The 24,674-nt window shown below is 32.9% G+C and overlaps 6 protein-coding genes across 15 annotated transcripts; 3 read left to right on the top strand and 3 right to left on the bottom strand.

The window, feature by feature from the left end:
* The first annotated feature begins 1,558 nt into the window (after window positions 1–1,558).
* Window positions 1,559–6,374, top strand: LOC138182149 (actin-5C). Of its 2 annotated transcripts, none has more exons than XM_069117764.1 (2): window positions 1,559–1,699; window positions 4,235–6,374. In XM_069117764.1, exon 2 carries the CDS (start codon window positions 4,254–4,256, stop codon window positions 5,382–5,384), a length of 1,131 nt encoding a protein of 376 aa, XP_068973865.1. In that variant the 5' UTR covers window positions 1,559–1,699; window positions 4,235–4,253; the 3' UTR covers window positions 5,385–6,374. The 2 variants fall into 2 exon arrangements, with proteins under 2 accessions (XP_068973865.1, XP_068973874.1); XM_069117773.1 differs by lacking the exon at window positions 1,559–1,699 and adding an exon at window positions 2,843–2,994.
* A 737-nt stretch (window positions 6,375–7,111) lies between these two features.
* On the top strand, window positions 7,112–11,693 carry LOC138182133 (transmembrane protein 104 homolog). Of its 3 annotated transcripts, XM_069117743.1 has the most exons (7): window positions 7,112–7,228; window positions 7,376–7,535; window positions 7,705–7,826; window positions 7,908–8,037; window positions 8,197–8,571; window positions 8,651–8,828; window positions 9,929–11,693. In XM_069117743.1, the coding sequence occupies exons 2-7, from the start codon at window positions 7,497–7,499 to the stop codon at window positions 10,636–10,638; spliced, it is 1,554 nt and encodes a 517-aa protein (XP_068973844.1). In that variant the 5' UTR covers window positions 7,112–7,228; window positions 7,376–7,496; the 3' UTR covers window positions 10,639–11,693. The 3 variants fall into 3 exon arrangements, with proteins under 3 accessions (XP_068973844.1, XP_068973851.1, XP_068973834.1); XM_069117750.1 differs by having other exon boundaries at window positions 7,114–7,535; window positions 7,908–7,992; XM_069117733.1 differs by having other exon boundaries at window positions 7,124–7,535.
* A 936-nt stretch (window positions 11,694–12,629) lies between these two features.
* TBC1D16 (TBC1 domain family member 16) lies at window positions 12,630–17,680 on the bottom strand. Of its 2 annotated transcripts, XM_069117701.1 has the most exons (6): window positions 17,239–17,680; window positions 15,823–17,056; window positions 15,405–15,744; window positions 14,912–15,337; window positions 14,494–14,787; window positions 12,630–14,369 (listed from the first exon to the last, which is right to left on the bottom strand). In XM_069117701.1, the coding sequence occupies exons 2-6, from the start codon at window positions 16,688–16,690 to the stop codon at window positions 13,985–13,987; spliced, it is 2,313 nt and encodes a 770-aa protein (XP_068973802.1). In that variant the 5' UTR covers window positions 16,691–17,056; window positions 17,239–17,680; the 3' UTR covers window positions 12,630–13,984. The 2 variants fall into 2 exon arrangements, with proteins under 2 accessions (XP_068973802.1, XP_068973794.1); XM_069117693.1 differs by having other exon boundaries at window positions 15,823–17,680.
* LOC138182160 (hydroxyacylglutathione hydrolase, mitochondrial) lies at window positions 16,504–22,893 on the top strand. Of its 5 annotated transcripts, XM_069117787.1 has the most exons (6): window positions 20,570–20,711; window positions 21,391–21,506; window positions 21,659–21,742; window positions 21,833–22,001; window positions 22,070–22,173; window positions 22,256–22,893. In XM_069117787.1, exons 1-6 carry the CDS (start codon window positions 20,642–20,644, stop codon window positions 22,526–22,528), a joined length of 816 nt encoding a protein of 271 aa, XP_068973888.1. In that variant the 5' UTR covers window positions 20,570–20,641; the 3' UTR covers window positions 22,529–22,893. The 5 variants fall into 5 exon arrangements, with proteins under 5 accessions (XP_068973893.1, XP_068973889.1, XP_068973890.1 ...); XM_069117792.1 differs by lacking the exon at window positions 20,570–20,711 and adding an exon at window positions 16,504–16,560 and having other exon boundaries at window positions 21,659–22,001; XM_069117788.1 differs by lacking the exon at window positions 20,570–20,711 and adding an exon at window positions 20,410–20,547 and having other exon boundaries at window positions 21,659–22,001.
* Window positions 18,148–20,636, bottom strand: LOC138182122 (ATP-dependent DNA helicase Q1). Of its 2 annotated transcripts, none has more exons than XM_069117722.1 (2): window positions 20,500–20,636; window positions 18,148–20,039 (listed from the first exon to the last, which is right to left on the bottom strand). In XM_069117722.1, the coding sequence occupies exon 2, from the start codon at window positions 19,978–19,980 to the stop codon at window positions 18,298–18,300; it is 1,683 nt and encodes a 560-aa protein (XP_068973823.1). In that variant the 5' UTR covers window positions 19,981–20,039; window positions 20,500–20,636; the 3' UTR covers window positions 18,148–18,297. The 2 variants fall into 2 exon arrangements, with proteins under 2 accessions (XP_068973823.1, XP_068973814.1); XM_069117713.1 differs by lacking the exon at window positions 20,500–20,636 and adding an exon at window positions 20,219–20,354.
* LOC138182204 (uncharacterized) lies at window positions 22,591–23,737 on the bottom strand. The gene is made up of 4 exons (XM_069117804.1): window positions 23,558–23,737; window positions 23,402–23,472; window positions 22,913–23,258; window positions 22,591–22,837 (listed from the first exon to the last, which is right to left on the bottom strand). Exons 1-4 carry the CDS (start codon window positions 23,654–23,656, stop codon window positions 22,727–22,729), a joined length of 627 nt encoding a protein of 208 aa, XP_068973905.1. The 5' UTR covers window positions 23,657–23,737; the 3' UTR covers window positions 22,591–22,726.
* Between the last annotated feature and the right edge of the window lie 937 nt (window positions 23,738–24,674).

Below are 24,674 nucleotides of genomic sequence, written 5' to 3'. Positions count from 1 at the left end.
TGACGTGGTAGTAGTCCAGTGCACCCTTATCCGCGCCCTTGAGTCTATTTTTAGCTTCTGTTGTATGAAAAAGGCGGCCGAGATGACATATACCACACGCAATAAGTGGGTGGACGAACATCATTCAATTACTTAGTCTAAGCCTACCTTAAAATACTCCAAAAACATGTTAACTTTTAGGCAGACATTAGTTGTCCTACTCTAAAACGAAATCTAGACAATGAGTATGCATAAATAGTGGAGTCTGACCTACTGACTTTCTAAATCCTTCTTGCGAATTATTTTCCTTCTGGCGCAATTTTTTAAAAGAAGACAAGTAGTACTAAACATGGTATGCAGATTATTACTACAATATGAGTCACTAACATTCATTAATATTGAAAGTGACACAGTAACTGAATTTTTTGGAAATAAATCATCAATGACCTTCTACTAACGCCAGCTTATTCTATTTGACTATGTTGTAAAGGCAGAATATTATTTTATCAAATTTTACGGAAAGACAATTTGTTACCCTTTCTCGTTCGAAGATTCGCTTTCTTCAAATATAATCATACCATATCTTGGTTAAGGAATAAATCTAGTGCCAAGATATGTTATGTAATTACAACTAATGCGATAGAAATATGATTTTTGCTAATAATTTTTTAAGTAAACAAGACAGTAAATAGGCTATATATATATCAAGAAATACGAGTTTCTCTTGTGGAAAGAATTTAGCATAAAATTGGAACAAAAGATCAGGCCTATGAATAAGAGTTCTCTCACGTTTTCCTCAAATTTAAGAAATCAATGGTAAAAGATGATTAGGTGAAAAATGTCCCGGGATTAGTAACATGATTCCTATTTCATTAAATTTCGTAACATAAATTTGACGAACTTCGTAATATTATTTCACAGATAGGAATTTCCATGAAAGCTTACGAATGAGTAGAGGATCATTAAATCTCAATGACAACTGTTTCGACTTGCATCAAGTGAAAAAAAATGTTGACCATTCCAAAGTATATAACAAAACTTTTTCTGACTCATACCTACTGCCGGTACTGGTCGCTAGCACGCGCACACAAAGAACGTGATAATCTTCACATATACGTTCGTACGTATTGATACGTTTACTACTACAAACAGCTCTGACGGTTAGTCAGGAAAGCCCTTAGCTAGTGTACGCTTCCAGAAGGCATTATGCTCCCCGTATCGTACAGTTTGAAGCGGCATTTGGAGAATCTAGCCGGCAGCCGGCCAACCGACCAATCAGCGAGCCGCTTTCGTTTTATGCCCATATATGGCAAGAGCTGTGAATCCAAGTGGTGGGGAAGCCGGACGAATCCATTCTGAAACAGGGGTGTACTAACTATCATGATATTGAAAAATATAACTTTAAAATAAACAGATGATCGTTGAGTTTCTTATTTTTCAGACTTTCATCGTTCAATTAATTTTATATTATGCATAAATTTAAAAAATAAGAGGAAACAAATAGGAAATATGTTAGGTAATATGGAACATTTACAGCGTGTATACCGACCATACCTTTGAGCGAGTCCACATGACACGGTACCGGCCACGATCTTGCTCACTCACAGTGTTCGCAACTCGCGGCTCTCGAGTCTCGTTTCGTCGTGCCGATAGTATTCTTGCGGTGTCTCTTTGCCGATCAACGATCGTGTACTTTGTTGGTTACCTTCAATTCTAAAAGGTAAGTACTGTACCGTTCAGCGTGTTAAGTTCAACACTGTTATTAATTTAGCGCGTTTCACGGCGATCTGTCATAATCTTAACGGCGAAAAGATCGAGGACAAACGCCGGTTCATAAGCAGCCATGATGGCAGGGCGTTGCTCTCTCCGTTTCTGACTTTTCTCGATATAGCGCCTATTTCTTTGGGGAATTTGTTTCTACTAGCATTATCTTGAAAAGGGAGAACGTACCGGGACGATCCGACAGGTTGTCGTTGTCAAGTGGTTCCTGACGTGTACGCACTGTAAGGCAGGTGGTCGCGACGTGGTCGTTTATTAATAGCAGTACTCTGTAGTTCGGATGTTACAGCACTAACTTGCGATTATGCTTACTCGTAGCATGAAATACCAACGTAAATTTGTTATCTGTTGAGAAATTAGGATGCTAGGTGCAAGAAATTGTTATAGCGTATCTATTTTCTGTACGATACCCTAATTCGAATATTTATAGTTATCACTCTTTGAAGTTAATCGTAACCATTTCTAAAAGCATGTATAAAATAATAGTATTTAAGTATAATATTACACATTCTCATAGTTATCTAACGAAGAGAAGATAATTATCTATTTACATAAACTGTACTTTATAAAGACTAATAAAAGCAGTCGAAATTGAGCCAAAGAGTTGAGTGTATATTAAGTATTCTTAAAAGTATCTTTTTATAATAACCATGAAGTTACTAATATTCGGATATGTAAATTGTAATATTAAAAAGTTTCCTTTGCTCGAGGGTCTTGTATTTAATAAGGGTCGGCGAGAAATACCCAAATTGAATTAAAAAAAAGAAATGTCGAAACTAATTATTTATTATTTTGATGTATAAAAATATCGAGTGACATTGAATATGGTCGAAACAGAACTTACGTATCGTGGGGGAGAGGAAGGGAAGCATTGGCAAGATCGGAGATGTGCGGTTCGGTCAATTTGGCAGATACATTCACGAAGGGTGGTGAGACACACTTCAAACGGTCGGAGAAGGGCAGATAGGGGGTGGAGGGGGTAAACCCCTCCGTGGCAGAGCACTTCCATATATGGTAAAGAAAGCCAGGATTGGCCGAGGGTGTCCTGCCTTTATTGGCCGATTGCTTGGTGGTGGGGACCCCGAACAACGACTCTGTTCATATAATACACTGCAAGCCGGCTGTCAGCTACACTCTGTGTTTGGTGCTAGATCGGTCGGTTGTGCGGCAGTGTCACATCCAAAGATCCCGAGCTCCCTAACTTGTACATAACTTTTTTTATACGAAACGCAAAACGTAAGTCATCACATCCTAAGTCCAGTGATAGATAACATTCTACGATACGAAGTTCAAACGAATTTAAGAATCTTCAGTGCAACCAAGTAGAGATTAGTGCGTGGGCGAATAGTTGATCGACAAATCGTACATCCGAGCGTGGATTTCCAAATCGAGAAGTGGGTGGTGTTAGGCTTAAGATACGCTTGTGTCAAATTTTGTGTGTTCTGTGTTCCATCTTTTCAATTGCACTATAGGATAGTGTAGTTACAAGTAAAAGTAGTTATAAGTATCGGTGACGCATTACATGTGAATGAAAAAAGAACCGAATTCTTTTTACGAGAAGATGTCAATCTTTAGAATGTAAAATATGCTCGAAGTATCTCAAGACTGTATTTTATTGGAGTAAGGATAGTTTTCCTATGTCTGTTAGTTAACTGAGTAAAGCTTGTAGTCAATTTTCTATGTTCTTAGCACTGTAAGGATTTATTCTTTGAAAATCATGTCGGATATTGACCGTTTAATGCCGGGGAAGGGCGGGGCAGGGTGCGGTTCTAGTTAACGGCGGTTTACAGGACAGTAAAAAGTTCGTCAAGATTACGTACTTTTTCAATGATACTTATCTTGATATGGAAAAATACATAGAGTATATTTGTGTCTATGCTCATCGAATGTTCTATTTGAGATAATTAATTTTTATCGCGATAGTATAATGCTACGTGTCGCTGAACGCCATCTTGAAAATATTTAAAATATTGCTTCACAGTACATGCTATTTTGTAATCTACTATCCTGATTATAGGGTAATATGTCATGAATGATTTCATAGTGCATCTTTATATGTAGTTTAATTTTTATCAAGCATTTAAAACGAAATTAAGCAATAATTTAGCTTCGCTTTTTTAGAACTTATTTGAATACTATAGAGACTACATTTTGAAATATCTATCCATGTGAATGATGAATTAGTTGAACTCTGGATTTCCTTTATTATATTTAACAATAATTTATGCGTAAAATAGAAAATTCTCTTAGAAATCGTAAAAATTTGTACTTATTCGTATGGATCGTAAATGCGAATATGTATATAAGATGTGAAATTATAAAATATGTTTAATAGCTTAACTAAAAGTTTATAGCATCTTTTAACTTCGTATTCAATAATTAACATTAACAAACGTCATAACAAAGTACTGCAAAACTGTAATAAAAAAAGGAATTATAATCAAGTAATTAATATCTTTCTTTGTTATTTTTGCAGATAACTCAATAAACCAAACATGTGTGACGAAGAAGTTGCTGCACTCGTAGTTGACAATGGCTCCGGTATGTGCAAGGCCGGTTTCGCTGGAGACGACGCTCCACGCGCCGTCTTCCCATCTATCGTCGGAAGACCACGCCACCAGGGTGTCATGGTTGGCATGGGACAGAAGGATTCCTATGTTGGTGACGAAGCTCAATCAAAAAGAGGTATCCTTACTTTGAAATATCCGATTGAGCACGGTATCGTCACCAACTGGGATGATATGGAAAAAATCTGGCATCACACGTTCTACAACGAACTTCGAGTGGCTCCCGAAGAACATCCAGTACTCCTTACCGAGGCGCCCCTCAACCCGAAGGCTAACCGTGAAAAGATGACACAGATTATGTTTGAAACGTTCAATACCCCCGCTATGTACGTCGCTATTCAAGCTGTACTTTCGCTATATGCTTCTGGACGTACTACCGGTATTGTATTAGATTCCGGTGACGGTGTTTCCCACACTGTACCAATCTACGAAGGATACGCTTTGCCTCATGCTATTCTCCGTTTGGACTTGGCTGGCCGTGATTTGACCGACTACCTCATGAAGATTCTCACAGAAAGGGGATACTCCTTCACCACCACGGCCGAACGTGAAATTGTTCGTGACATTAAGGAGAAACTTTGTTACGTAGCCCTCGACTTCGAACAGGAAATGGCAACCGCTGCGTCATCCTCTAGCTTGGAGAAGAGCTACGAACTTCCAGACGGTCAAGTAATCACCATTGGTAACGAAAGATTCCGTTGTCCTGAAGCTCTCTTCCAGCCATCCTTCCTAGGTATGGAAGCATGCGGTATTCATGAGACAACATACAACTCGATCATGAAGTGCGATGTCGATATCCGTAAAGACCTGTACGCCAACACTGTCCTTTCTGGAGGTACCACCATGTATCCAGGAATCGCTGACAGAATGCAAAAGGAAATCACTGCCCTAGCACCATCCACTATGAAAATCAAGATTATCGCACCACCTGAGAGGAAATACTCTGTATGGATCGGTGGATCTATTCTTGCATCCTTGTCTACCTTCCAGCAAATGTGGATTTCCAAACAAGAATACGACGAGTCTGGACCATCCATCGTCCACAGGAAGTGCTTCTAAGCACATCTTTGATATCTCTTGCATATTATCATTCCCCAAATCCCGAGAGCGGCCTCTGTCTCGTTTCTCGACCATAGGTATTGTTATATGGATATATAATTCAGAGGATTCAATAGTATAAAAGAGATATTTAGACATTCGGAGATCAGTTTTAAGATATAGTAATGTCTAATTGAATGATGCAGAATGAAAGTAGTAAATCGCTAATTAGCGCAGGAACAGTTCTAAAAGACTTTGCTCTATTTTTTTCATCATTTAATTGGACGCTATTGCGTCTTTTGTGTACTCTCCGAAGTTCTGAATACTTTATTATTCTATCAAGTCCTTTGTATTATACATTCAGATAATATTCCCTATGGTAGCATCTAGCTAACCACCCTCACGAAAAACATCTTTCTTATTGTCATCGCGATATTTCACTCTACAATCGAAATAATCATATGTTCTTTCCTTTTTTCGAACATGCTATATATTTGCCAATTTTTAATATTCGCGAGTTTGAGCTGAAGGTAAACTATTATATAAATTATTTCGGAATATCGTTCCGATGCAGTATGGAGCCGTTGTGATTATCCTTAATGCACGAAAGATCTTTTAATTTGGTGTCCTCCAATTAAATGCATTCCGTTACTTTACTCTGCGATATTTAACGAGGTTTGTGTCAGTCTTTCTAGAATTCATCATTCCTAGCGGAGATAGGCCTTCGACTTATTAATCATAATCTTTTTTTAATGTTACCGATCGTTGAGGGAAAAGATGGCTCTTTCCTTTCTTTTTTTTTTTTTTTTAATAATGGGGGAGACCGCTGACCCAGAAAAATATCCTACAAACGCTCGCTCAAACGAATAAAAAAGACACGGTTTCGACCCCGCAAGCGTAGCCAAAGTATTATAATTTATTCCCATTGTATTGTGCAAGACCATTCACGTACACATCTTAAAGACTACTTTAGACTTATGGGATTATAAAATAAAACTCTTAAAAACATTATTGCTTTGACTTTTGTGTTTTTAAGATTACAGTTATCCAATACCCTTTACTGGATATTGTGTCCTTGATCTCCAATCCAGTACATCGTAGTTAATCTGAGCTAGAAAGAAAAAAAGGAAATTAATCACTTATTTCATTTAACATGAATTCATGTAGTTTTATATATAACGTAGCTTTTGTACCGTTTGGCGTTATTCATTATTGTAACGTAAGATTTGTGGTAAAAAGTTTATATTACACTAAGAATTAGGTTTATATTTTCGGTCGAATAAAAATTATTTTTAATGAAGTGGTATCTGTTCTTTTTGTAAAAATGCCATTATTCGAGTCATCAAATTTTATTTAAAATTTCATAGTAGAGGCATTTTATCAGTATATTGTATTTATATATTTAATAATACTGCTTTATGAAATATTCGATTCAACCTCCAACTAATGAAGAAATGATCTTATTTGTAAAGTAAGTTCTTTTTAGGTAACTTCTCATAATTATGTATCAATTTTTAATAAACTCGCTACATCATCGAATTGTGATAGTCTTCTATTCACTGAACAAAATGACAAAGATTTTAACTTAGATAACAGTGTCATAACATAGGTACTGCAAAGTATTTAGATATATATATTATACATATATATGATAATAATAAGCGCATATAATTTTAATGTGTAGCAGTAATAGCTGCAATATTTACATTGCCTTTGTAGTGATCATATTTAAATTGCAATTAGATGGCAGCACAATGCACTCGACTCATAAAATCAGCTGCGACGCATACTATCAAATGGAAGGAAGGATACATATATTTGATATGAATTTAAATTTAAATTTTAATTGTCGCATCTTTTGCACGGTAAATATTTAATTCTAAAGTCCTTAATAACAAATGAGTAAAATTTATGATAAGTTTATATTTAAACAATAAGATAACTAGAGTATATAGTAGATTAAGGAGGAGAAAAACAAAGAGACTTTGTGTTGACGTTTTGTACGTTCTTAGGACAGTTGCTCTCGAATCATCACTGGAAAAGTACAAAGCGATAGTTAGGTCAATGATACATGGCAGTGGTACCTGTAAGCTCGAGCAAACTCTTTCATTCTAATCTATAACTTCAATCAAAATGCCCGAGCAAAATTCAAGTGATCAATATTCGACATGGGTAAGTTTATAATCGGTGTTATAGATTTTATAATTTTGACATATTCTGATATCACATAACCTTTGACCGTAAACAAAACCTTTCTCGGTTATCGAATGAATGACTTGTTGCTATTTTAAGACTTTTGTTTTCTATATATATGTAGTTTTGTTATTAATGTGCATTTCAGGTTGGTCTTATATACGTTTTTAACTTAATTGTTGGAACAGGAGCTTTAACATTACCCGCTGTTTTTAGTCAGGCAGGATGGGCTCTTGGATTAAGTGTTATTTTAATACTAGCATTTATAAGGTATATCTATAAAATCTGTATACTTTAATTAATCAGTTTCAAGACTTAATTATATATGTGTATATTTTTTTGTTTTTACAGTTTTATCACTGTTACATTTGTGATCGAGGTAATGGCATCTGCCAATGCTATAGTAGCATGGCGACACATTCAACATCGGAAACGTGTATGTCTTTCTCAAGATTCATCTATCAACGAGTCAGAATCTGAGGTTTTTAGACTTCTCCTATGTTGTGCTGTCTATGATGATTTTTCTTTTTAATAGCATTATATTTTTTATATAAAATAGGCTATATATCCTGCTCTGTTAGCCATTTGAGATCATTTTTACTTAAAATATGTTCTATTTTATGTTATGTTTTAATTGTAGGTACTTCAAACATTAGGTGAATCCGGTCCTTCAAATTCAGATTCTGAAGATACACCTCTTGTTACACCATTTTCAAGTAGTCCTGATTGTGCGGACATGACATACCGATATTATGTAATACGTGATAAAATAGAAATGGGGCAAATGGCATCAATTTTTTTTAATAAATTTGGTACAACATTATTCTATTTATGTTTTGCTATATATCTTTATGGAGATTTAAGTATATATGGAGCAGCTGTTGCAAAAACCTTAGCTGACGTTGTTTGTACTCATCAACCAGCAAATTTTACATGCAATTCTACAATACCAGATACTGAACCGTGTTGGGAAGAATTTGCTCTGGATCGGGCAGATGCATATGGAATGTTCCTTGTATGTATAAACAGAGTTGCTGGTATATACCTCAACAATTATTGTTTTCTCATACAGTGATAATAAGTATCATTTTCAGACTATATTTATATTATTGCTGGGTCCTTTTGTATTCTTTAATATTCAAAAGACTAAATATCTTCAACTCTTAACTTCAGGAATGCGATGGCTTGCATTCACTATCATGATTGTATATGCTTTAAAAAATTTAATCATTCACGGTGCGCAAGGAGATCCTCCAGCTGCGAATATCATGGGTAAGTTTATCCACATAACTATAAAAATATATATATGTCGGAGATGAAAGGACATCGAAGCCTTCCCTTTGGAACTTCGGGAAAATCCCTTAACACCGTAATCTAGATTCTATCATAGGCGTAATTAAACAATTGTCGTCATTCGATCCGATTGTATTTGTTCGAGATTTGTGATAATGAGCTTGGGCTCGAGGCGACAACCAGTCGCCGAACGTAGCCGCGGTCACGGGATGAACGCTTTGTCTAACAAAGGTATGAAGTAATTCTATAGCTCTCCTTAAAAGAAATATTTGTAGCGGCACGCGACAGTAAACGTTCCAACGGTTTCTGTCCCGTGGCTCGCCATACGCAGACCCTATTCTTCGGGTATGATGGTTACCAGATGCCGACGCATCTCCACAGTACATGTTCAGCTAGCCTGAGGGCCGCTATAAACATTAAGATCTAGTTACCTAAAGTCCTTCAAACAGACAAACAGTCTTTGTCCCAACTACGGAAAGATAGGGGAGATCTATTTTTCAACGAACGACGCTTCCCGCTAGCAACCTTCCCTCAAGGACGGCTGGCATCCTTTTCTAGCCACCAACATGGAAATTGACCAATTATCAGCAACGTCTTTTTTCCTCACTTTCTGAACGAAGGCTATCCTCGACGAATCCGACGATCTCGTGTCCTTAGACACACCCCATCATAGTTTTCCTCTGCAGCATTATCGCGACGGAGGGTCATTCTCTCGTAGGTCGTTTTTAGTGAGTCACTTAGCGTCTTTACGCTCGGTGGATATTCCCCGTTTTAACAAAGAGTCCGACTTAGATTTTGCGGGCACGTTCATCCATCACCCCGTCGACCGCGGATTCGTTATTGAACCTAGGATCATTGTCATTAGCTTCTCGAGTATCTAATTACCACGGTTACTTGTCAAATTCTGTAATAATCGTATTTGCACTAGTCAATGTCATCTTTATCGCATAACGACAATGTGTAATCCAAATGGAGATTCGTTTCACGCCCCTAACCCTACTTCTAATGTAAACCCGACATATATATATATATATATATAGTATTTAACTAAATAAATTTGTTGCATATGCATATTTCAGGTATACCTAGTTTATTTGGTGCTTGCATTTATTCATTTATGTGTCACCATTCTTTACCTGCATTGATCGCTCCAATCGCAAATAAGTCTACTTTGACCCGATCTTTGGCATTGGACTATTTATTAATAGCATCTTTTTATCTCCTACTGGCATTAACTGGAGCATTCGCTTTTGAACATTTGGACGATCTTTACACTTTAGATTTTAGCCCCCGCGGATCTGGAGATTGTTCCAAAAGTAACAATATTTTTATTATTCTTATAGAATATTTTTTGTCGCTTTTTCCAGTATTTACTTTAAGTACAAGCTTTCCTATCATAGCCATCACCCTTAGGAATAATCTACAATCATTGTTCCTCAGCGATGATACGTCTCATTTGTGTCTTCGTAAAATTGTCTTCCCAATATTAGCAATACTGCCTCCGTATATGATTGCTATGAGTATCAAAGACTTATCGATATTAGTGGGAATTACGGGATCATATGCCGGAGCAGGAATTCAATATTTGATTCCAACGTTTTTGGTATATTATGCCAGACAAAAGACAAATAGACTTATAGGTCTTGGTGTCGTCAATAAATTTGCAAGCCCATTTTCTAGTAATTGTTGGCTAATTTTTGTTATAATTTGGGCCATTGCTTGCATGATTTTAGTATCCGTCAATTTTATACAAATACATTTCTATTCTATAAGCGTACCTTTAGGATAGAAATCTTATGAAATACTAAATCGAGGATTTAAAAAAGAGGGAGGAGTCACATAATGGTGCATACTTGAATTGTTTTGTCTTTTGGATCTGCGAAATCTAGAGCATATCTAAAGTAATATCATTGGATTTGAAATTGATCATTTACTACATGTAAAAGGAAAATTGTGATACTAGTGATTTTATTGTTTACATTAAAATCATTCTTAAAATACATGGAACTTTTAACAACAATTCAAATAATAAGTTACCAATGAGAAGAAAAAGTACCTTTAAAATATTAGTAAATATTTATTATTTAAAATGTGTTATAGAATAATTGTTGTAAGGTAGAGCAACTGAGCAATTGTCCTTGATAATAAGATACCTTCATTCAACTGTTCACACTTTGGCATCATTATTAGAATATTATCTTTTCCATCATATAAGAGAAAATATGGTATTAATAGTGATAATAATACTAATTATGATAATAAGAATACATTATGGCACAATGTGTCATAGTAAACTGACAATACACTGGCACAAGTCAGGATTAATCTCGTACAAGCCGAATGTATACATTTAATTTATGTTGTAAACTTTTATATAATATCTTTTGTATATTTTTATTCAATAGAGAATATGCCACTCTTAATACAGTTTTTACTGTACATAAATGTCTTTCAACTAAGTGATATTTGGTGGCCAACTAATAATATTTTGTCCACTATTTCAACGGTATGAAGGTATATTTTAATCTGTAGACTTGTACAATAAACATATGGATGTGCAAAACTATTGAAGGCCTGTATGATACATCAAGAAAGAATTTATTTTAAAAATTTTCTAACATACTTTATTTTTTATGTGCATAGAAAATATTAGGCAGATTAGATGACTGTTGTTGATTGTATAAATTTGATTTGTATATCACAGAACATATTTTTATATGTATATGGTGTATAATTGCCAACAAAGTATTTGCAATATGCCTCTCATACCGTGTACTTATACAAATATAGCATGTAAATATATAAAATGTGTACACATATATTTTCTAAAAATAAACAGAAAAATAAAGAACTGATTATATAAATTTATATTGATTTACTTTTATATATATAGAGTGAAAACCTTACTTCATGGCTTCATGCAAAAAATGTTTCAAACAAAGGTTGAAGCCAATCAAAGAAGGCATGATTTAATATCATTAGCGGGTGGGCGCATAGAGCATACATGAAGGCTAACTATGTTTTTTTATACGTTGGATGGGTTGGGGATGCCTCCAAATTCACGTTCAAAATTTTTCATTGGCAGCAAAGGTAAGGACGCGATGTTTACCATCGAAAAAATATCAATAGAAGTATTTACAATTTTCACACAATACTTATATTTGTAACAAATTTTAAGCATTTTCTGACTAAGATTAAATCGCAATTAAAGAGATTCATTACAAAATTGTATACTATTAAGGTATACGATATATAGATAATTAATCTATTATATTACATATATTTTTAATTTAAAAGAAAATAAACGGGCATATTTAAAATCATCCTTTAATACTAATGACTAATATTACTAAAACTATAATAAAGTAAATTTGATATCATTGATTTCACTGAGTTACTCAATGTTACTATCTCTGCCGAAGCAATACTAATTTTCATAAGGTGAATTTCTTGTTTACACGTTTTTTAATTGATTTTGAACATTTTAATATTCAAACGGCATTAATCATGTATTATAGAAAAAATTTTTCGCTAAAATGTTTATAGAAGTGCCGGGCGAATGTAACAGCAAAGTTACAGCAATCAGTTCGGCGAAAGTATATTTTGACTAACGAAGAAAGATGTCACGAATAAATTCGATTTATTCGCTATTCACGAATAGCAAATAGACTAATTAATGTTATTCGTGAATATATTCATTACATATGTGTATATATATATATATATATATATATATATATAATTTGTACATACATAATATATTCTATTATATTTTAATATATTCTGTATATACATATTTCTATTTATTCATACATTACTTATATATTATACTTAGCAGAAGAAATTTTAACACGAATAGATTTCTCTGTAATAGTCTAACAACATAAGGTGGCACAGTAAAAGCATTATTTTATTTGCATGAAATCTTCACAACTCTGTCGATTATCATAATTAAAGTTTGTTTCCTTAAGTTGTAAGATATCATACAAATCACTGTCTCCGTATACATTTATTCAATGGAGAATGTTTATTTTATACAAAAAAAGATCAAAGAATTTGAAATATAGAACGAATTATTTCTTCGATTTTATACTTTTGTGAGCAAATAGACTAGCAAAAACACTTTGGGTTATCAGAATAAGGTAAAAAAAATCGGTGAGTAAAAGACGTTTACACATATCATCTATGTATAAATCATCGTTACAGGCTTACTATAAAATGTTGAATGTAAAAGAATTCAAGGTACTATATACTAAAAGATAGTAGATTATTTATAATGAATATGCAATAAATCGAAATTTGTTTTATAGAAAGATACTAAAAATATCGCATAAATGAATACCCCAAAGTGAACACGTGTATCATTAATTGACCACAAGAAATTTAAACGGACTTATAATAAATTTTTACGCGATACTTACATCGAATTACGTTTGATTTTCTTTTTTGTTGATATCGGATACGATTTTTATTTTCAGATCACAACTCGTGAAATTTGCATTTGAAAGCTGAACGATGGCACATTTTTAATCGTGTTAAATAAATAGCATAATGTTTGTGCAGTGAAAAAGCTTCTTTTTGTCTGGAGGTTTCAAAGCCGAAATGCTTATACTACTCCATTCTTCTTTGGTCATCAGTCTTTAATTGTACTACAGGTTTTCGGTTAAAACTCGTCATAATCGTTGAAATCCTACCTAATTATTTAGTACAGAATACTTTTTTGTTTTACAGAAGTTGTAGATACATCATCATTAAAACCTTTTGTAATTTCTTTAAATTGGAATCAGTTGAATGTTAAATTTTAAGATATGTCTTTCGTTTCTTATTGATTACCAAACTTAATTTGCCACGTATTTTTGAATTAGCATTTATAAGTTATGAAGTTACGCAAATAAGATTTGTGATAATATAAATATATGTCCTTTCCATTCATGATATTACGTAATCGTACAAACAGTGAGTCAAATATTATACTTTCATTAACATCTGTTATTACTTACAACATTTAATCAACTGCGATTTATATAACTTATTTATGTTATATCGGAGCAGCATTTAATTTGATTAGTTAACGTAAGAATAATTTGAAAGCTTTAACAATAGGATACTTTTCTCACTTTCATTAAATTAGGTCGTTATTCATAATTGTTCAAGTATGGACAGGGTGCATCATTATGATCTACACATTCTATAACGGGATCATGTGTGCTATCCCACATTCCAGGGCCGCATTGTCGGCAAAGCCCTGCTAATGTGCATGGTAAACGTACAAGTTGACGAAAATGATGAAGTAGGCCTCTTGCCTTTCTCAATATGAGATTTCCATCCATATACATAGCTAAAGAACTAAAATGCAAAAGCATCTCATCTGTTCTCAGGTCTTGAGCTATTACATCATCTGCATAAACACACATTATAGCAAGACAAAGAAATAGATGAAAATGGTCGGTTAAATAATTTACCCAACAAGCTTCCCACATTATTAACGCTACTTCGGTAGGAAATTCACGTTTTAAACATCTGTAAAATATATATTATTAGAAATAACTCTGCATACAATTATAAATAATTATAATAATTATAAATAATTATAAATTATAATATTGTAATAATTATAAATTATAATTATAAAATTTGTATTTACAAGAGTATCCATCTATGACAAAATAGAAGCTCCAGGGCATCCGTATGTTTTTGTAGATGTGCATAAAAGTCTGGTACCATTATTCTAACTAATTCCCTTAAGTAACACAAATTTCTGTCCATATCTACATCAGTAGGCGTACACACAGCCACAGATCTTTGCATTAAGCCAGCAAAGCACCAAAATGCTTCAATTTCGGAATTTAGTTCAGCTAATAAAGGAGCCAATAAATCAGACATACCTTGAGTATACCCTAATCGGGCATTATAAACTGCATAATTTAACAGAATATTTCTGTAAAAAGTAAAATACGATAGTGTTAATAGTAACAATATATATTTGAAAATTAGCATAATAGTATAAAATATATATAAAATATAAATTAAAAAATTAAATGATTATTGTTATACAAACATACTTCATTATTTCAATGTTTGGATTATCCTCTCCAGCATAATAAGGATTTCCTCTGTCAGTACGAACAACATCTTTTTCTACAATACACACCACATTTCTCCAGAAATGGTCTGCTTGTTCTGGGCCCATACTCAGTCTACGTTTTTGTATTTCCTCATACTCCTGTCTACGAATGGCATCAATATGTTCTCTATCTTCATAGGTACTTTGATATGAATAACAATGAAGAAGGAAGGGCCACACAATTTTCCTTAATGCAGGTTCTAGTCCACCAAAAAATATTCCTTTACGAAGGGCAAGATCATCCTCTACCTGACCTCTCTCGTTTAATAAATCCTTCCAAGCTAGCGATGTAATCATCGGTACTTGTCCCTCTTCTGGGTGTAGTTCATCACGACTTACCTCTGGCCGACATACCATGAAATGCCTGAATTATAGAAAAATCGTGAGTATTTAGTAAAACATTAATTGTGTTTCCATTAATTAGATTCTACCTATATGGAAGTGTCTCCTCAGCGTCTGTATCTAAGCGTGGATAAAGCAATTGGTGCCATTGATGTAAAGTAGCTGCCAGTCTGTCTAACCCACCATGATGGAAATGTAGAATCTTATATTGGCTTTCTCTACTTGCAACTACTAATTGACCAGAAGTACAAGCTGGATCAGCAAAAAACAATCTTAGGGATCTCATTTCGCTGAGATCCACTGAAAACCTTCTACATCTATGTGCTCTACGTAATGTCACTGGTGAAGCTGTTGCACTTTCAGGAAATGTGAGGTTATGCTGTAAAGCTAAAAGTTCAGGTGATCTCATCCATGATGGGATTTCTTCAGCTACGAAGAAACAAATTTTACACGTTAACAACAACTACAGTTTAATAAAAAAAATAATCAAGCTAATAAACTAAATACCTTCTGAAGATACACCGACCGATAAGCTACATGTAGAGGTTAATGACATGCTACGGCTTTTCAGGCTAGTATCATCACAATAAGGATATTTCATTTCTTCGTCGATACTTATTCCATCATTTTCATGCGATTCAGAAACTTTTTTATCTTTGCACTGTTGATTCTCGTCATGTTTCAAATTCAGAGATTGAGAACGTAATTGATTCAAACCGATGCTGTGATCACTTTCTTCATGTATAGTAGACGATAAACTGTCAGACCGATGATAGTTTGTTTCCCGATTGATATTGACATTTGGAGTGTCTTTAACTTCTGACGTAAGCAGAGTTTGATGATCACATATGCTTTCTGCGTCATCGTTTTTCGTATCGTCACCTTCGAGACGTGCACTTCGTGGGAAACCACCAGAACAAACGCGTTCACAATCTCCGCAATTAATAGGTTCCTTTACTTCTAAACAAACGTCAACCTTTTCAGCATTTTCGTATTCACATTTTAAGTCACAACTTTCCTCTGATATTTGGGAATGGTGAGAGCTTATGTCGGTGTCTCGATGAGTAGCACAGTCGGGCTTCTTCACGCTTAAATTTTCTAACGTAGTCGGATGTTTACGGAGTGTGCTATTCGGGATCCAACTGAGATGTAAAGTTGGTACATTAGAATTTTTATTAAACCTACAGGTTATGGCCATATAACCGGGATGATGTACCACATCGGAGTTCTGTCTCATTAAAGTTGGTGGGTGAACGCATACGTTATTCTTGCAAAATAATGCTTCACCATCCTGGTACATAGTACGACGATTGTCCTGATTACAATCGCCTAAAATATAACTGCTTGCCTTTTTCAGAATATTTGGCAGAGGCATCTTCCTTTAAGGCAGATCGGTGCATATAAGTCATCTAGTAAATTTTATTAGAGCGCGGTGCGAGGATTTTTGCGTTGGTGCGATTAAATTTGCCTTTAGACAATATTGAATCGTCGCGGGGTTATAACGATACCCGAATGACGATCGTTAAAGTGATTACAAAGTATTATGTGCAATTATAACGAATCCGTACGAATACAATCTGACTTTTGACACTGGAGAACACAGTATTAAGTTAACAGTTTCAGTTTCACTATTTCTTTTTTCTGACAATTCTTAGACAACATCTATGGAATACTTGGTGTTTCTAGAGAGCATCAGAACTGCAGTGGTGAAACTTCGTCGCGCAGAAGCGCGCGAATAGACCTGCATCGAAATGCTATAATGAACTGATTTCTTTTCCTGTAATGTTTCCTGTTGTCGTAGGCTTATTTAAGCATGCATGCATGTTATCACACCAATTAGCTTTGATATATACATAGAACCGATAAAATGTGCACACATATGGAGAAGCATGCATCTCAATCACTTAAGTCTCTCGTCTTTACCTGTTCTTTATTATCCTCGTACTACAAAGATAATGCGTTGTTAAAATTCTTTGTCAAAATATCAAAGATCGTCAAGATTCCATTTTTTAACATTCCTTCGTTTAAAATTCTTGAAGAAAAGTTAATCAACTTAACTTTCACTTGAATGGATTCATGAATGAAAGATGTATCATTGGCACGTCACTATTCGTTGTAGACATATATTATCGAACTTTGAATGAAAACCCCAAGTATTTTCTCAAATGCGGAGCGCCCGTTACGATCACTCGTAATAGATCACTGTTACGCGGCGTTCCTTATTTATTTCATTGTTGGATTTCTAACGATGAATGAATTACAAATCTAATATCAGCCCGCTGCTTAGTACTTTAGTAAAACGTGTTTGCCAACAGACAGAATACAGATGCCCCTTATCCAGGATCAATATTTCCATCTGATCGTGAACCTGGTGGTTGGCTTACTATCCGAGCTACCGACATAACGTTGTCTAGCGTTGTACATATGGTTTTTATTGATTTTTCTCCTTGTGTTAAGTTTGAATTATTTGCTCTCGATTTCGTGAAAAGAACTCGTGTTCTGTACTTGTAATTTCATTTAAAAAATATTTTTATGAGCGACCTTCATTTCCAAGTTACTAGCGATTGTTTCAAGTATATTTAAAATATGAGCCAAATAATTTCGTTAAAAAATATGTCTTAAATTACCTAAAACTATTTAGAAATGAAATAGTATATTTATATCAAAAATCGTTTTTATTATTTTCTGAGAACTTTCTTTCCTATGAATACTGATAAAAAAACCTTTTGTTATTGAATATAAAAATGTATGAAATGTATAACATACATGCAGAGTACGATTATCATTTTACAAACTATTTTAAACTCAAGATATCATAAGTGCTATATAAAATATCATTGACAATGATATACATAAAATATATTGTTAATGATTAGGAACATTTAAAAGTTACAAATGGTGTTCTGTTTACTTAATGGCATGTGTCTTTTTGATAATGAAAAACTTATTACTATATCACAGATCATAATATATTTATATAGATTAGTGCAATTCATAATTAAAAAGTATTTCGTGAGTATCATCCAGTGCTAATGCTGCTTTGGGTCCACGTTTTAAATAGGAAATTGTAGAATATGCAGAGAAATGAAAATCTTCTTGTAAATAACCGTTTCCGAGTAAATGTCCTATTATAGCTTCTCCTGATTCTCTTGTGAATTTCGGTATTGGTACAGAAGATACTCTTAATGTTGTGGCACCTTTACCATACCAGGCATCTATAAGCTTTAAGGCAGTCAATCTGGTTTCATTTTGTACTGCTCTGGTCATGAATTGATATAAATGTCGACAATAAGGAGCTATATTCACTTGTTTACTCTCTTTAGGTTTCCGACAATGATCACACATTTCTGCACAATCACTTCTAGTCCAAGATTCTTCAAAGTGTACTGCGATCAAACTACGTCTACATGATGTTTGATCTAAACAATATTCTAGCATTTTGTATAAATTTTGTAAACCAACTTTATCTTGAAATACCATTGTGCTTAATTTAAATACATCTAGTAACCTATATAATACTATGGACACAGCCTTTTTTCCATCTCTGCCCGCGCGTCCACTTTCTTGATAAAAGTTCTCCATTGATTTTGAAATGCAGTGATGAATAACAAATCTTACATCTGGTTTATCTATACCTAATCCAAACGCGATAGTGGCAACTACAGCTTGGTATTTTCCTGATATCCATTTAGAATATACTTCTGATCTATAGTCTGCCTCTAACATTGCATGATAACATCCAACTTTCAAGCCCAATGCTCTTAAATCAGTTGTCAATTGTTCTGCATCTTTGATAGTAGTTGTATAAATTATGCCAGATTTATCCTTAAATCTATTTTTTAATAAATTTTCTATCATAGCTAAGCATGTGTCTTTATCTGTTGGTTTTCGTCGAACTTCGTAAAATAGATTTGGTCTATTAAAAGTAGCTCTTAAAACTAGACAACCTTGAATATCTAACATCTTCTGAATGTCCACAATAATTTTAGCTGGTGCAGTGGCTGTTAGACCTAAGACTGGCACACCTGGAAACATAGACTTTAGGATTCCTAAAAATTTATAATCAGGCCTAAAATCATGACCCCACTGACTGCAACAATGCACTTCATCTATTGCAAAACAATCTAAACGTTTCATTTCAAAGGCTTTTTGCAATTTGTTCATAAAGCGATTAGATTTTGCCATGTACTCTGGTGTAACATAAATTAATTTAAGATCAGATTTCTTATCCACCAGTGCATTCATTATGACTTTTACATTTTCTTTACTACCTTTGGCACTTAACATTCTAGCTTTTACATTATGTTTTTGTAATCCATGTAACTGATCTTCCATGAGCGATATTAATGGTGACACTACTATTGTAATACCTTTACTAATAACAGCAGGTAACTGATAACACAAACTTTTACCACCACCTGTGGGCATAATTAAAATAACATCTACATTTGACATAATTGCATTCATAGTTGGTAGTTGCAATTCTCTTAATTTATCTATTTTAAAAACATCCTTTAAAGCTTTTCTCAGATCTTTGGACCAACTAAAATCTTCTTTTGTCCAATCCTTCTTTGATACAGAGAGACTTCTTTTCAAAAGTGCGTCATCCTTTAGCTTTTCCTTACGTTGAGTTAAAATCTGTTTACGATCTTCAAGCTTTTGCATTTCATATTCGATCTGTTTCAATTCAAAGTCAATAACTGCAATTTCATCTTCTTCATTGTCTAAAAAAAGAATAATTATAAAAAAAATAATCTTAGAAACGTAAAATGTGAACATAACAAAGAACCATATATAAATACATTGATATGAATAATAATAATAACAATCATGAAGCGTAACATTCCAAATTTATTTATTTCTGAAAAAATATTATCTTTAATATCATAAAACAATAACAGACCTTGATCTTCACCATCTATAGTTATTATTTCTTTCTGATCTTGATTTTCATTGTCTACAGTTATTTTTTTCGAACTGCTCGCAGACATTGTAAATAAATTAAGAAGATATTTACATATGACAATAGCAAAAAAGATTGCTTTGTATTCTACTAGTAAATAACAAGTGCTGTTTAGTTAAATTATGCTATAATATAAAATGTACACATTCGTGTGTCGATGATGGTTCATACAACGATGTATGTAACCTAACATAACAGTTTCTACCAGAATTACATCGTACCGATCAGCTGAGTCCAGTTGTTTTTTGGTAGTACTACGTAGGGATCAGGCAAGTAACGTTGCACATATTGTTAGTGTCTGATATTAAGTAATTTATTGCACAAAAAAACGTGATTTAGTCTCGATATTAAATATAATAAGCTATGTTTAATGCAATGTATCGTGCTTGTCCCTCTTGGCTCGAAAACACATTAACATCTTTGTATTTTAGGGGTATTCCTTTTTCTTATTATATTTTCAAAGGAACTTGTAGTTATCTTTAATTTATTATTTTTATACTTCAGATTTTAGGATTTTTACGATTTTTATCGATATTTTTACTTTAGGAAAATTCCACTTTTATAAATATTGTGTTTTAATATAAAATTAGGTTTTTATTTAATATGAAAATTTTTTTATCCAAGATATAATCATAAAGTAATTAAAGATAAATAACTTTCCATATTTGTATGTATTGGAATACATATAATGTTCAAATATTAAAATTACTGTATACTTTAATATACAACTGTTTTACAAATATCATTTTACAATATATATATATATATATATATATATATATATATATATATATATATATATATATTGTAAATATATTGTATATATGTATATATATATATATATATATATATATTATTCTACATATGCTATTAAATCTTAAACATTACATTGTATATCAATTTAATTCAGAGGTCTAAATATAGATTTTGCAGATTGTTGTTTGATCCAAGGTATATATCAATGATATTGCACATGTGAAAAAGATAAGAAAGGAAATAGATGTTTTCACTTTTATATGATAACAGACTATACAGTCTCAATAGAGTGCACATACATTTTATTGTATACATTAAATTTCAATATTAAATACAAGCGCTTTTATCTTTTTTAGCCAAAAGTATTTCAACCAATGGTTTTTATGCAAGACATTGTAATTCTATAATAATAAATCAAGACAACATGAAGGTTCAAATATTACCTGCACTCCAAGATAATTACATGTATCTAGTGGGTATTTTTTTACTTTTTCCTCCTTTGATTATTAAATTTTCACTTGTTATTTCTATTTAAAATTACAAATTATTATTATTTCATAATAATGATGCTGATGATAGTTCATTATGAAATTTATTTAACATTAAGTTTTGTAATTTTATAAGATTATCGATGAAGCATCGCAGGAAGCTGCAATTGTTGATCCTGTTGATCCTGACAGTGTTGCGTGTGCAGTTCAACAAAATAACGTGTGCTTAACAAAAGTTTTAACCACTCATCACCATTGGGATCATGCTGGAGGAAATGCAAATTTGTGTAAAAAATTTAATAACCTTCAGGTATATGGTGGAGATGATAGAATAGAGGCACTAACATGTAAAGTAAAACACAATGATACTTTCAACATTGGAAAATTACAAGTTCGATGTCTAGCAACACCATGTCACACTAGCGGACACATCTGTTATTACATTACAGGAGATCAAGAATCACCAGCAGTATTTACAGGTACAAATATAAATTACATACTTAGTTGTTTGTAAGTTAATCAAAAGATAATAAACATTAATCTGCAGGTGATACACTTTTTGCTGGTGGCTGTGGTAGATTCTTTGAAGGTACCGCAGAACAAATGTACAAGGCACTTATAGAAATTTTGGGATCGTTACCTAACGAAACTGTAAGTATATAATTATATTTAGATCTCCGTTTGAAATAATCACTGACTAAAGTAAGAAGGATATATTTTGGATATTTTATAGAAAGTATATTGTGGCCATGAGTACACAGGAAATAATTTAAAATTTGGAAAACATGTGGAACCAGAAAATGAAGCAATTCGCCAAAAGATAGAATGGGTTCGTATACAACGTGAAAAGAATAATCCTACTGTGCCAAGCACTATTCAGGAAGAGAAATTCACAAACCCATTTATGCGAGTTCACGAACAATCTGTTATGGACCACACTGAACAAAAAGATCCAATACAAACTATGGCATTCCTTAGAAGGGAGAAGGATAATTTTAAGGCATAAATTTATCATTGTTAGAAAGAAATCAGTGATGGTCACATGCTTTTTTTAATCAATGTACAATGTTCTTCCTAAATAATTTTTGTTCGTTTTATTTATAAAACTTTGCTTTGACTTTCTATACATAAATATTGACATATGTGCAAATATATGATTATAAATTACGTATTTATAAATATCATTATCTTAAATACACAAATACTATGTTATATTTAAAGACATATGATTTGGCGTGTCTTCTGACTTTTTGTTATAAATTTGCATTTCAGCAACGTATTTTTCTTTGGATCGTTCATACATGTCGTAGTATACCTAAAAAAACATGTACGATAAATATCTTAATTCAAATACTAGAAAGATGCAAACGACTTCTTTGTTAGTACATACCTTTTTATCTTCTGAACTGAGAGATTTCCAAGTAGTTGCAAGTTGTCTAGTGAGTTCTTGTTTGCTTGGTTCTGGTTCTCCGGCTAAGCGTTCCATAACACGGGGTCTTTGTTCTTGACAGAACTGAAAGAATGGGTTTGCTGGTCTTTTTGGAGCATTGGGATCTGTTTTTGCACCTTTTCGTTTTGTTCCTTTCTTAGTTTTCTCTTCTTTAGAATTATGAGCAGTGGCTTTTGTGGCTTTTTCTGGCTTAGGTGTTACTTGAAATACATTGTTTTCTTCAAGCACTCCCATAGGTGCTTCTCGCCAGCGGTCACCATGTTGATCCAAACGATCAATTAAAAATCTAAAATACAAAAAAATATTTTAACAAATCATACTATCGGTATATAATAAGATATAAAACAGGTATATTAGTTATTATTATTTTAAAAATAAATAATAAATATATTTGTAGTATTCAATATATAACCTAGAAATTAAACTAACTTTTTTTCCTTTCTTGTACGTTTGAGAAGTTTTCTAACACGTTGGATACGATAAACTAATCTCTCATTTTCCTATAATTGAAAAATGAATAGTTTCATTTCCTGCATACAAATAAATCACTGCGTAAAATACAGAATACCAAAATCAAACATAAACCTGTTGTAAAACTTCACACCTATCTAGTAGGAATTGATACTTTCGTTTATAAATATCAAATTCTTCTGGTTCTACATCATATTCTGATTCGTCTGACATTTTGATTGCCTGTTTTAATTAAATAAAATCAGTATTTTTTCACATTGTTTTTATATCATGTCGACAGGTTCAGCACATTTATTTACCATAATACAGCAGTAATATGATAGGTGCCGCTAGTATAAATATTTCTTATCAATAAGTTAATAACTTTATCATCTCATACATACATATTTATAAATGAAAAATATATTAATTACATTATTCATCTCTGAAAACTGTAAAGCTCTTTATTAATTTAGTAAAATTAATGAATCTTTATTGCTTAATTAATATTTGAAGTCAATCGAATTTAAAGTTATAAAAATTAGAAATCTATACAGATACAAACTCTGACATACCATATTTATAATGACAAAAAATTGTCTAATGTTCATACGTTATTAAACTCTTGGAAAGTTAACTTTAAAGAGTTAGAAAATTTCTATTCAATTATAACAAATAATATTTGAATAATAATAAAAATGAGATCACATACTATATGTATGTACGTACAATTTATTTCATTACATTACATACAATAATACATTTGGTAAATACGTATTTTATGTTGATAATCTCGTAAAGTAAAATCTTCTATAAGAATAAAATCTAAATAGTTGATTTATATACAACCATAATGTCCATTATTTTAAAGCATATTCTGCACATTTGTGCGAGTGGGAACAATTACGTATATCACAACAAACGCAATAATATCTGACAAAAATTAGAGCAGATGAGAAAACAATTCTATTGTTTTGGATATTGCTGTGAAATATACAATTATCATTACACAATTTATGCTTTGCAAATAAGTCTGTAGCATGAAAAGAAGGAAATTCAAATAAAATATTTCAAATTACTCAAAATGAAGAACCTAGGAACGAAGAATTAAAAAAGGGAAAGGAGGAAATGGTATTGTAATGGAATTTTGCATTTCTTTTGATCCTTCTCTACTTTGCGCCACAGGCTGCGTCGTCCCTGTCTCTTAAAACGACCAATGAAAGTTGCGAAAGAAGGGTTGCGTCGATACACA

This window comes from Bombus flavifrons, chromosome 1, assembly GCF_040668555.2.
Source record: "Bombus flavifrons isolate JBK064 chromosome 1, iyBomFlav1_principal, whole genome shotgun sequence".
NCBI classification, from domain to species: Eukaryota; Metazoa; Arthropoda; class Insecta; order Hymenoptera; family Apidae; genus Bombus; species Bombus flavifrons.
Note: the sequence above shows the minus strand (reverse complement) of the source record. Positions and strands in the feature narration are given on the sequence as shown.

Bases quoted from the DNA above. Each gene is read 5' to 3' on its own strand.
- LOC138182204 (XM_069117804.1), bottom strand. From the start codon at position 23,656: ATGTCAGACGAATCAGAATATGATGTAGAACCAGAAGAATTTGATATT. The intron at 23,473-23,557 runs GTTTATGTTTGA...TTTCAATTATAG, and splicing joins GGTGTGAAGTTTTACAACAG to GAAAATGAGAGATTAGTTTA. The intron at 22,838-22,912 runs GTATGTACTAAC...ATGTTTTTTTAG, and splicing joins TCAGTTCAGAAGATAAAAAG to GTATACTACGACATGTATGA.
- TBC1D16 (XM_069117693.1), bottom strand. From the start codon at position 16,690: ATGCCTCTGCCAAATATTCTGAAAAAGGCAAGCAGTTATATTTTAGGC. The intron at 15,745-15,822 runs GTATTTAGTTTA...GTTTCTTCGTAG, and splicing joins GGTCGGTGTATCTTCAGAAG to CTGAAGAAATCCCATCATGG. The intron at 14,370-14,493 runs GTAAATACAAAT...TATATTTTACAG, and splicing joins TGTCATAGATGGATACTCTT to ATGTTTAAAACGTGAATTTC.
- LOC138182149 (XM_069117764.1), top strand. From the start codon at position 4,254: ATGTGTGACGAAGAAGTTGCTGCACTCGTAGTTGACAATGGCTCCGGT.
- LOC138182133 (XM_069117743.1), top strand. From the start codon at position 7,497: ATGCCCGAGCAAAATTCAAGTGATCAATATTCGACATGG. The intron at 7,536-7,704 runs GTAAGTTTATAA...TGTGCATTTCAG, and splicing joins GTGATCAATATTCGACATGG to GTTGGTCTTATATACGTTTT. The intron at 8,572-8,650 runs GTATGTATAAAC...TATCATTTTCAG, and splicing joins ATGCATATGGAATGTTCCTT to ACTATATTTATATTATTGCT.
- LOC138182122 (XM_069117713.1), bottom strand. From the start codon at position 20,306: ATGTCTGCGAGCAGTTCGAAAAAAATAACTGTAGACAATGAAAATCAA. The intron at 20,040-20,218 runs GTCTGTTATTGT...TTCTTTTTTTAG, and splicing joins TATAGATGGTGAAGATCAAG to ACAATGAAGAAGATGAAATT.
- LOC138182160 (XM_069117784.1), top strand. From the start codon at position 20,642: ATGTTTAATGCAATGTATCGTGCTTGTCCCTCTTGGCTCGAAAACACA. The intron at 21,507-21,658 runs GTGGGTATTTTT...TAATTTTATAAG, and splicing joins AAGATAATTACATGTATCTA to ATTATCGATGAAGCATCGCA. The intron at 22,174-22,255 runs GTAAGTATATAA...GATATTTTATAG, and splicing joins GATCGTTACCTAACGAAACT to AAAGTATATTGTGGCCATGA.